At 41.9% G+C, this 12,500-nt stretch overlaps 2 protein-coding genes across 10 annotated transcripts in view; both read left to right on the plus strand.

Annotated features, from left to right (window-relative positions):
- LOC116057126 (deoxyribonuclease-2-beta-like) overlaps positions 1–12,500 on the plus strand; it is a 240,191-nt gene that overhangs the window by 131,123 nt on the left and 96,568 nt on the right. The window lies entirely within an intron of this gene.
- Positions 1–12,500, plus strand: part of myo5b (myosin VB) — a 77,663-nt gene that overhangs the window by 64,856 nt on the left and 307 nt on the right. For 4 of the 6 annotated variants that reach the window (XR_004895107.1, XR_004895108.1, XR_004895110.1 and 1 more), the window contains exons 35-39: positions 352–502; positions 4,201–4,495; positions 5,587–5,761; positions 6,444–6,524; positions 7,381–7,962. Coding sequence is in view for 2 of the 6 variants with exons in the window: in XM_035991867.1 (XP_035847760.1) it covers positions 352–502; positions 4,201–4,495; positions 5,587–5,761; positions 6,444–6,524; positions 7,381–7,533 (855 nt within the window). In the remaining 4 variants the exon portion in view is untranslated. Of the gene's footprint in view, positions 1–351; positions 503–4,200; positions 4,496–5,586; positions 5,762–6,443; positions 6,525–7,380; positions 7,988–12,500 lie in introns of those variants that run through there. The other 2 variants (XM_035991867.1, XM_031309511.2) reach the window with 2 other exon arrangements.

The raw sequence follows: 12,500 nt of genomic DNA on the forward strand, positions 1-12,500 counted from the left end.
ATGCACACACGTACACACATACACGTGTACACAACACACGCGCATGCACGCACATACGAACGTAGGCGTATACACACGCACGCGTTCACACACACTCACGCACACACACGAACGCACACCGTACACACATATGCAAATGTAGACTTATATAGCACGCCAAAGGTTTGGACACACCTGCGTCCAATCTTTAGACTGGTACTGTATATCTGAATATAAAATATTGGTGGACGGCCCGTTTACCGTCTGCACACACTGCCACGACCCAGAGCTTGATTACCGTCAGCCAAATCAGCCAGCCGATGCACTGCAGCTGTTATTGATGGTTTAAATGGGAATGTTGTTGTTGTTCAGGCGTTCATGACGCAGAACACGAGCAAACAGAACGAACACTGTCTGAAGAACTTCGACCTGGCGGAGTACCGGCAGGTGCTGAGCGACCTCTCCATCCAGATCTACCAGCAGCTCATCAAAGTGGCCGAAGCAACCATCCAGCCCATGATCGGTGAGTTTGGGTTCTCTTTAAAGGCTGTATTATTTACATGGAGTCTCTGGTGGAAATATGCTGGCTCTATACACGCTAAAAGTCCTGATTATTTACATGGAGTCTCTGGTGGAAATATGCTGGCTCTATACACACTAAAAGTCCTGATTATTTACATGGAGTCTGGTGGAAATATGCTGGCTCTATACACGCTAAAAGTCCTGATTATTTACATGGAGTCTGGTGGAAATATGCTGGCTCTATACACGCTAAAAGTCCTGATTATTTACATGGAGTCTCTGGTGGAAATATGCTGGCTCTATACACACTAAAAGTCCTGATTATTTACATGGAGTCTGGTGGAAATATGCTGGCTCTATACACGCTAAAAGTCCTGATTATTTACATGGAGTCTGGTGGAAATATGCTGGCTCTATACACGCTAAAAGTCCTGATTATTTACATGGAGTCTGGTGGGTTTAGTGATGGTGATTTCGGGGCTGTTTCATGTTAAACTAAAAGGATCTTACTCTTTAACTAAAAAGTCTATCTCTGTAGGGATCCATCCCATAATGTTGTCAGACTCTTAGAATAATAATCTGAGTCTGTCAGCAGCAACAACAGAACTTTTAGTGACTCTAACTGCTGCTGAACATTAGTCCTGTAGGGTTACATTGCAGTCTGGTTCTTGTTTAATACTGGACCAGTTTCAGAGCTTGTTGTTCCATCTAGGGCTGAAACAACGAATCGATAAAATGCGATTATTAAAAAAGTTGGCAACGAATTTCATTATCGATTCGTTGTGTCGCGCGACACGCCACTCAGTCGCGGAGATAAAAGCAATTGAGTTGAGTGCCGTGCGGAGCGGCGCGGCGCGAAAGAAAAGAAAAAATAGCAGAGTGGGGGTAGAGGAAATACGGAGAGAGACCAGAGAGACCCTTAACGTTCTGAAACACATGGCGGAGGCAGAGAAATCAGTCTGACCTAAGTCATCCAATGTGTGGGAGCATTTCTCACTAAATAAATCGAAAACGTGTTAATTGCAAGATAAGCAAAAGCGACACGGCATGGCACGGTCACCACGGTGCAAGTTAATGTGTGTGTGTGTGTGTGTGTGTGTGTCTGCTCTTTGGGTTATTTACCTTTACACAACTATTAACTAAAACAACAAGTATGTATGTAAGTATGTATTGAGTTGATGTAAATTAATGCTTTTTTGTTTTTTGTTTTTTTATCCGATTAATCGAAAAAATAATCGACAGATTAATCAATTATTAAAATAATCGTTAGTTGCAGCCCTAATTCCATCAGACCACATACACAGAAACCTGCAGACAGAGAGTCCAGGTTGATACAAACTTTCTCAGATGTTTGTCACAGATGTTGTTGTGACTCATTTCATTATTTATGATTCGTCATAATAACTGCTGATATCTGCTCTGTGTACAGCGGTTACCGCGGCTACCGCCCAGCTGCTGTCAACAGATGCCTCTGTAGATATGAAAGTATTTTTGGTTCTGAAGAACACAGGATGCTCATCATCGCTGCAGACAAACATCAGCAGGCTCCGCTTTATTCAAACACACAGGCAGAAAGTTAACATAAACTGTCAGCTGTTGTTTTCTGAGTCAGGTTCTTTTTACAGCTGGGCAGTTTGGTCGATTTTAACCAGCGGTGTAGTCTAGTTGTTTGTAGTGAGTATACTGTCATTTTTTCCCTCCCAGCATTAGACTCGCCTGTCCCAGAGCGACCTGTCCCAGAGCGACCTGTCCCAGAGCGACCTGTCCCAGAGCGACCTGTCCCAGAGCGATTTGTCATGGGTTTTTTGTAACATTAGCGTGTGTAGCATCAGCCTCATCTGGCTCATTTCCTGTAGTTTCTGTAACGTTAACATCTGCTGCAGAGTCATCAGGGCAGGCTTACCAAAACACTGAGAGTGTGGAGTTTACATTTGCTTTCGTTTCCTATATCTACTTCAGTGATTCTCATTTCTTAACCCTTGTGTTGTCTTCCCGTCAACCAACCAGCTACTTTGTGTTTTTCTGGGTCTACATTGTGATGTTTTTTTTTCGATTTTATTCCAATTTTTTTGTCACTTTCTTTCCAATTTTTTGGCATTTTTTATAATTATGTTTTTGTAAATTTTTACAAAAGATTTTTTGACACTTTTTTTCGATGTTTTTGATTTTTCTCTTCCAAGTTTTTTGGCCATTTTTTTCAGTGTTTTTAAATCAAATGTTTTTGTTGATTTTATTTTTTTTTCCTGCATTTTTGTCACTTTTTTCAACGTTCTTTTGTCATAGTTCTGATAAAGAAAGTTTTTGAGAACGGTTTTAAATTGGACCCGAGGACAACAGGGGGGTTAATTTCAAATGTGGGCAGAGAATGACCGCCAAGCAACTGTGTAGTTGTTCCTCTACAACTCTTAACACAGACGGGGTGAATTTATGAACCTAAGTGTAAAAGTTCTCTCACAAAACAATCATCGTTACGTAACGTTATCCTTGCGTTTTTGTAAGTGGGTATACTGACACATAGTATACAACAGTATTTAAGTCCCGCCCCCACCGGAGGAAAACAACTCTCTGCTCTCCATTGACTTGTACTGTGTGAAGGTTTCCTGCTCTTTATTCTGTCTGCTATCAAACAACAGAAACATGCCTAACAGCTGCTGTGTGGTGAAATGAACTACCAACAGGGTAAAGAACACAGAACTTAAGTTTTTATAAGCTGCTGACCCCAAAAACTGAGTTTTTATGATGACAAAAGTAGATCCAGACATTAAGAAATCAGCAGAGAGAATGGAGAGACACTAAGATAACGTTATGTCTGATGTTACGTGTGTTATCTTAACTTACAGACAGATAGTTAGCATAAAACTGACATTTGGATATTGTAGAAATATTTCTATATTCTAGATGTGCTATTCTCATTATTATAGTGTATCCCCTGTATATGTATAGACTTGGGAACACACTTAGTGAGCTCAAGCTTTGTATCACCGTATAAGTTCAGGAATCTGAGTGTGTATTAGACTCAGGACACACAGAAAGTTAGCATAAGATTTGAATACCATATAAGTCCAGGAATTTGAGTGTATGCATTACTCTACTATATGATGAAGTGGAACGGGGGGGTTCGATCTCAAGTGGGTGTGGGAGAGCTGGAACATCTGCCGGAAGACAGGAGGGAGAGAGGAGGAGGCGCCTTCAAACAAGATGTTAAAAGAGAAGGGATTTAATTCGGAAGGGTTCATCATCTGACATAGACTTTGGTCATTTGAACTCTGTGTACATTTGTCTGCAGTTAGGTCTAGTGTCATTTTATGAAACCACAATTGTGTTTTGTAACCTTGAATGCTGGACTTCACTAAATGTTCTTGACTTTAATCTATTGCCTCAGTTTTGATCCCTGAGTTCTGGTGTCATTAGTCTCATTAACCAGCACGCGAGAATTACAGTTTATAGATAACTAGAGTCAGATCTTCCTCTGGCCTTTGGGCCAGTATTTTTCCTTGAATTTTCTTCAATATTTGACTTGGTAAGAAAATGCTTACTGCAAACGTAACGTAGGACACAACGTTAGCTTAGTGTCTCTCCATTCTTCTTGAAAGCGCCAAAAACAGCGACAAAAATGTCAAAAACAACGACCAAAAGGTCTATAAATAAATGCAGTAAAATGACAGCACTGTTGTGATCTCTGTCTGTGTCTGTGTTCAGTGTCGGCCATGTTGGAGAGCGAGAGCATCCCCAGCCTGGCGGGGGTGAAGCCGATGGGCTACCGACACCGTTCGTCCAGCATGGACACGGACGCCGGCGGCCCCGCCAGCTACACGCTGCAGGCGCTGATCCGCCAGCTGGGCCAGTTCCACGCCGTGATGCAAGAGCACGGCCTGGACCCCGAGATCACGGGTCAGGTGGTCCGCCAGCTGTTCCACTGCATCAACGCCGTCACGCTCAACAACCTGCTGCTGCGCAAAGACGTGTGCTCCTGGAGCACCGGCATGCAGCTACGGTAACACACATGTATAGCACTACACACACACTCATAGGGCTACACACACGCATAGGGCTACACACACACATAGGGCTACACACACGCATAGGGCTACACACACGCATAGGGCTACACACACACGCATAGGGCTACACACACGCATAGGGCTGCACACACACTCATAGGGCTACACACACGCATAGGGCTACACACACGCATAGGGCTACACACACACATAGGGCTACACACACACATAGGGCTACACACACGCATAGGGCTACACACACACATAGGGCTACACACACACATAGGGCTACACACACGCATAGGGCTACACACACACATAGGGCTACACACACTCATAGGGCTACACACACACATAGGGCTACACACACGCATAGGGCTACACACACGCATAGGGCTACACACACGCATAGGGCTACACACACGCATAGGGCTACACACACACGTATAGCACTACACACACACTCATAGGGCTACACACACGCATAGGGCTACACACACGCATAGGGCTACACACACGCATAGGGCTACACACACGCATAGGGCTACACACACTCATAGGGCTACACACACGCATAGGGCTACACACACGCATAGGGCTACACACACGCATAGGGCTACACACACGCATAGGGCTACACACACTCATAGGGCTACACACACGCATAGGGCTACACACACGCATAGGGCTACACACACGCATAGGGCTACACACACGCATAGGGCTACACACACGTATAGCACTACACACACACTCATAGGGCTACACACACGCATAGGGCTACACACACACATAGGGCTACACACACGCATAGGGCTACACACACGTCATAAACACTTCACACACTGAAGAAACGGCTGAAGATTTAGAGAGAACATTTTTTATATTTTGAGAGAAAAAGTCTGAATATTTTGACATAAAAATTGTGTAGTTCACTTTTCAAATTTAAAAATATGTTTTAAAAATTCAACAGATGCAAAGGGTCGTCTTGATAATCTTTCTGTTTGTAATGTATGTATAGAACTTGTGTTTTGTTTAGTAAGAAATGTAGCTGAGTTTTTGTACGTTGTTTCCCCGTGTTCAGGTACAACACGAGTCAGATGGAGGAGTGGCTGCGAGCCAACAACTTGTACCAGAGCAAAGCAGCGGCGACGCTGGAGCCCGTCATCCAGGCAGCCCAGCTGCTGCAGGTCAAGAAGAAGACAACGCAGGACGCCGAGGCCATCTGCTCGCTGTGCACAGCGCTCAGCACGCAGCAGGTCAGTCGCTACGCTCAGCTGATCTCTGGCTATGTCAGGGCTACATTCACACCGCTACATTTGGGGTTTTAAGGCAGAGTTTTAAGCCAAAAGCGATCTCCGTGCTCCGGTTTAGGGGCTGTGAAACACCAGAGCAGGTGGAATGAGAGGGGGAAACGTCAGAGCAGGGGGAATGAGAGGGGGAAACGTCAGAGCAGGGGGAAACGTCAGAGCAGGGGGAATGAGAGGGGGAAACACCAGAGCAGGGGGAATGAGAGGGGGAAACACCAGAGCAGGGGGAATGAGAGGGGGAAACGCCAGAGCAGGGGAATGAGAGGGGGAAACGTAGCAGAAGATATTTAAAGCAAAATGTAGGCTACTTTTTGGTTTAAAAACCAACATCTTTTGCTACGTTTGTAACGGCTGGACCTTGTCGGGGTGCCAGTCAGAGGAGACAAATTTATATTTCTTGTTAAGAGGTCAAATGTCCAAAGGACCGAGTGTTCCTAACATAGCCAGGGTTTTTCCTGACTCAGAATGAGCCATTGGGAGGTTAGTTCTTCTACTGGAGATGAAAACACGTGCACGGAGGTCACTTTGGGCTCAGAACTCAAACACTTAAAAACCAAAAGGTAGCGCTGGAGATGGAGATGATCTGAAACATGAGACGATGTTAGACACCGAGCTGTTCTCTGTGTTTCAGATTGTGAAGATCCTGAACCTTTACACTCCTCTGAACGAGTTTGAAGAAAGAGTCACCGTGTCCTTCATCAGAAACATCCAGGTGAGACTCACACCTTCTTTCTTCTCAGGAGTTTATATCATCAGCAGGGCCACACGGAGTATTGTTTTTTTTTAAACAAAGTAAAAAATGCATTTCCTGCAGAAAATGTGTGTGAATGCTGAAAAGCTAAAATGCCAAGGCCAAACTGGATTGCTGGCTTGTTCATCAGCGTAGTGAAGACAAACATACTGTTAGGCAAGGCAGCTTTATGTCTACAGCACATTTTATTAATTGTGCAGGCCTACTTTACCTTACATCTCACCAAAGATTAACTGGCGACACATCCTCTGATGCTACAACGTTAAGTCGATCGATTATTTTTTGATAATCAGTTAATCATTAAACACATGCAGAAATGCCAGAAAATGCAGTTTTGATCCTCTCAGATATGGAGGCTTCCTGCTCTCTTATCTTCAGATGACTTTATCAGTTTAGAAAACAAACTCTCGACTGTCGTGCTGTTACAAACGTGAATGAACTACAGAATAAATACTGGGGAAACACGAGGATATTGGGCGTTAGATTTGGCATTAAAAAAAAGATTTTTCTGGTCTGGCATCACATCCTCTGATCCACAAATGTTTGGTTGATTGTTCATTTTTTTCGAAGGTCTTTGTCGCTGCGTCAAACTTTTTCAACTTTTTTCAAAGTTGTCAGTTTAAAAAAAAAAAGTTTTTGTAATTTTTTTGTCACTTTTTTCAAAGTTCTTCAGACTTTTTTTTAAAAACGTTTTGTCATTTTGTTTGAGTTTATTTTTTCACAAACATGGTTTCTCCTAGTCTGTAACTTTATAAGGAGTTGTGATCATCCTTTAGTTAGAGTTTTTGAACTCTGTTGTGTGTCTCTGTGTGTCCAGAACCGTCCTCAGCAGAGAAGCGATCCTCAGCAGCTCCTGATGGACACCAAGCACACGTTCCCGGTCCTGTTCCCGTACACGCCGTCGGCCCTGAGCCTGGAGACGCTGCACATCCCCGCCTCGCTCTGCCTCGACTTCCTCAACAGAGTCTGATGTCTCCGAGAGGAACCGCCGGAGACGGAGACGGCGACCACGCACACAGCTGGACAGGAAACTGAGCTTTAAAACAGCAGACGGACACACACTTCTACTACAAACCTGCTTCTTCTGTTACGAACTGTTTCTCCGGATTGTGACACTAACAGGAAGTGCAGACAGACGTAAGTGAGAGAAGGAACAGGAAAGTGTCCCACAGCAGGAAGAAGGTCAGTGAGAAGTTTCAGAAAGCTCAGGAAGGATGCAGAGAAAAGAGCCTCCATAGTTTCATGATCCACAAATCGGAACCAGATTCACAAAAACCTGCACGATGAGGTGGGAGGTTTCTGTCCACAAACACCACAGGACTCCGAAACACATAAACTAACCAATAATCCATTTAATTTACTTTTGAGCCGCTTGCTGTTCATATACAGTGCTAAATAAGTGAATACCCTTCACCATACCCCACATCATCACATACCCTTCACCATACCCCCACATCATCACATACCCTTCACCATACCCCCACATCATCACATACCCTTCACCATACCCCACATCATCACATACCCTTCACCATACCCCACATCATCACATACCCTTCACCATACCCCACATCAAAAAAATCATCTCTCAATGCAAATCACACCAGCTATTAGGCTAACTGAAATAATGTATTTCAAGGAAGAGTATTTATTTATTTACGATACCTTATTCATTCACAAAGAAAATTGGTGTCCTTAAAGATTGGATTTTTCCTCATTTTTTTAATTAAGGCATTAAGATCAATTTGCAAAAGATGATTTTTTTTATTCCTCTTTTTAGTCAACTTTAGCGTGTATGTATTCACTTATGCTGAGCACTGTAGAATGACTTCATGTACAGTTTACAGTAGTGCTTCCCCCGAGGGAACACACAATACAACATAACAGCTTTCAAATCCACATCAACCACTCTTCTTATCGGCATGAAGTGGATCCGACGATCTGTTTTTGCCGAATATTCTCCGGTCCAGCTCAGCTAAAAACACAAACGCATCCAATCTGTCGGCACGTTAGCGTGGCGTTCACTACCGAGCCTGTTTGTAAGCGTTGCAGACAACGTTTCAACTGATTTATCAGTTTAGAAAACTCTAACTCTGTCGGTGACTGTTCCTCTGACATCACGACGATTTCAAACATTCTCGTCTTGTTATATTACATTGTAGTTGTGTAGTTTTAATACCTAATAATAAGTCAACAATAAAAACACAGACCAGCTAGCGAGAAGCAGAAAACTGCCTCTCAACGCTGTATAGTCTAGGGAGGATATCGGGGAGGATGTGTGGCTCGTAAAACACAGGCCTTAAAGCCGGGGAGCCGAGTGGTACGGTGGCCGACACGGGCAAACACACTGCAACTTCATGAAACACAACCAGATACACAACCATGGTGTTGTGTGTGTTTCGTTAGGTTGCAGTGTGTTTGCCCCTGTCGTCCGTCAGCTCACGGTGCTCTGTACCCGACTCACAGTCACCTATTCTCGGGTAAATTCATCTACTAACCAGCGCTGATACCAGCGAGCTGTGACGGAGCTCTGTAGCTGCTTACACAACCAGGGAGGATGTCTGGGTCATAAAACACACTAACCCTAAAACTTATGTTTGTCGCCGCACAACGCTCACTTTTTATCGGCTAAACTTTACCGCAATGTCTGCAGAAACGCCCGGCAGCTCGCGGTGCTCAACTACCGCTGATACCACGGAGCTCTGTGGACCGCGGCCGCTTAGCTTCGTGCGATATCTTTATTATTATTATTATTATTACATTTTGGTGTGCACAAATGTTTGTACGTCATCAAATGAACCCGTTGATGAGAATTCGTTGCAACGATTAATACCTTTTGTTGTTCGGTCTGGCTCAGTTTTAAACTTTAACAAACACTAACAATGAACACTACAGAACTTTGTTTTAATATCCAGTTTGACAATCAGTCATAACAGAATAACAGCATTAATAAACTACTTTAAAGCAGATTTTCTTCGGGGCTAAATTACGTATCTGATTGGTGTATAAACTGCAGTACTCTCAGATACAGATACCAGCATTTTAGGCAGTATTGGAGTTTTTTCAGATACTAGTATCAGTATCAGAACATGTCTACTAACTGTCTCTGATAGGACGGAGTTTGGTACGATACATGGTCCGTCTCGGTGTACGTTTGTTTCTCTGCTGTATGGTACGGATCCGTTCATGAGAACACGTTGGCGGTTTTAACAAATCAAAAGTAATCACAACCTCCTGCTGCCTTTCTTTTGCCTTTTTGTGATCTCATTTCTGTTTATAATCACCTGAAACAGAGCAGCACTGCTGTACAATGAGTTAGAAACATATACACACATATATATATATATATATTGTATAGAAATACAATATATATATATGTTTTTAACTCCTCAGCCATGTGCTTTTACGAAGTGTATTCTAATTAGTTTTCTTTTTATATTTCTGTGTCAAATTGTTTTCTATCTTCCGTGTTTTTTTCTTATTTTCTTGCGTGATTTGTTTAATTGTTTTGGTGACACTAATTAATAACTGAGATACTAGAAACACAAATCTAACTCTGTGGATCGAACCGATTCCTAACGAGACTTGGAAGCATTATGGGATGGAAGCTTTAAGTCTTAAGGCCCTGACACACCAACCAGACGGCCGACCGTCGGCAGTAAAGCCAGTCTGACTGATCAGTCTCCCCGAGGTCCAAAAAGTTCCTCAGAACACACTGAGGAGACGCCGATTTGAGCGTACGTTCTGCGCGTGCACAAGACGTAATACGTCTCCATAACAGCAGGCGGCGCTAATCTGTATTGTCGCCCAAAAATGAAAACCAGCAGCTGATTGGACGAATGCGTCACGTGGGTCTGGTTTCTCCCCGAGCATGATGGCGTCTCGTTCAGAATACGATCTCATATTGGACTAAAATAGTTCACCGAAACGTGTTTCTGAAAACATTTGAAGAGAGAAATAGGCCGTGCAGTTGCTGAATCTGTCTTCATTTCAGATCAACAAAGGTCAGTTTAAAAGATTTTCATCAGAGTTTGAGAGGCGTTTGTCACGCTCATCCCGCTCGTCATTTCTGGGTTAGCTCTCCACCAATCAGATTGGTCATTGAGTCAGACTGCCCGCCCTCCGACCCAGCATGTCAGGTCGGCCAAAATGAAGGCCGACGGCTCCTCAGACGGACGACGGCACGGAGCACACCGACCAGAGTCGAGTCACCGACCTCGCCAGACTGTCAGACGGCTGATTATCACCTCGGTGTGTCAGGACCTGTAGCCTGAATAATCATTTGCACTCGTAGAGAACTCTAATTATTAAAAGATGAATTATGAACACACTATCTTTGAGAAGTTTGGGCTATCTTTAGAGTTAGAAAAACCTCTTTTTATGAAGTCAAACTGTAACAACGATAGACATGCGACTTGTTTTATCTTTGGTGTGATAAACATTCATGATACGAATAAATAATATTTATATTTTCATAAGATCACTTCGGAAGCTTTGATGCCATTTTGTACAATAATACTTAAAATTTTGCAGAGAAGTTCTTCAGTTTGAAAATGTTCAAGTTGCTTCTTGTGTTTCAAAGATTATATTTTGGAAATGAAGTAACTGTGACTCACAAATCCAAATGTTGAAAAGGTAATGAAAAAATGATTTGATGTTTCTGAATCGTCTTTGTCTTCACATGATGAATAAAATACTACTACAGTTTTGTAGACAAATAAACTGAACATCACACTTCTAATCTCTGTGTTTTGATGCAACATGGACAGTATTTTTGGGGCGATTCATTTCTTCTTTGTTTAGTTTATTTTAGACTTTGATTCTAACCCTAAAAACGTTTAACCCTCCTGATGTCCTCGGGTCTAATCTGACCCGTTCTCTAAAAGTTTCTATATCACAAATTTGGGTTTCTTTCAAGCAACTTTTCAAAAACAATAACCTGGATAGTTCTATACAACGCTCTTCACAAGTTAAATAAATAATCAGTTCATTACTTTCAATTAATTTAAGGGTTCAATGTGATAGCATTTCAAGCAAAAAATGATAAAAGAAAGTTGAAAAGAGTGACAAAAATGTCCGAAAGAGCTTCAAAAACGAGGGGAAAAAAATACAAAAATGTCAAAATAGCGCAGAAATAATCTTGAAAAAGTGACAAAAATACTGGGATCAAACTGAGAAAAATACCTGGATAAAGTAACAAAAATACTTGGATAAAGTGACAAAATACTTGGATAAAGTGACAAAATACTTGGATAAAGTGACAAAAATACTTGGATAAAGTGACAAAATACTTGGATAAAGTGACAAAAATACTTGGATAAAGTGACAAAATACTTGGATAAAGTGACAAAATACTTGGATAAAGTGACAAAATACTTGGATAAAGTGACAAAACTACTTGGATAAAGTGACAAAATACTTGGATAAAGTGACAAAACTACTTGGATAAAGTGACAAAATACTTGGATAAAGTGACAAAAATACTTGGATAAAGTGACAAAACTACTTGGATAAAGTGACAAAATACTTGGATAAAGTGACAAAATACTTGGATAAAGTGACAAAACTACTTGGATAAAGTGACAAAATACTTGGATAAAGTGACAAAACTACTTGGATAAAGTGACAAAATACTTGGATAAAGTGACAAAACTACTTGGATAAAGTGACAAAATACTTGGATAAAGTGACAAAACTACTTGGATAAAGTGACAAAATACTTGGATAAAGTGACAAAAATACTTGGATAAAGTGACAAAATACTTGGATAAAGTGACAAAAATACTTGGATAAAAGTGACAAAATACTTGGATAAAGTGACAAAAATACTTGGATAAAGTGACAAAATACTTGGATAAAGTGACAAAATACTTGGATAAAGTGACAAAACTACTTGGATAAAAGTGACAAAATACTTGGATAAAGTGACAAAAATGT

Source organism: Sander lucioperca, chromosome 14, assembly GCF_008315115.2.
Source record: "Sander lucioperca isolate FBNREF2018 chromosome 14, SLUC_FBN_1.2, whole genome shotgun sequence".
Lineage (NCBI taxonomy): Eukaryota > Metazoa > Chordata > Actinopteri > Perciformes > Percidae > Sander > Sander lucioperca.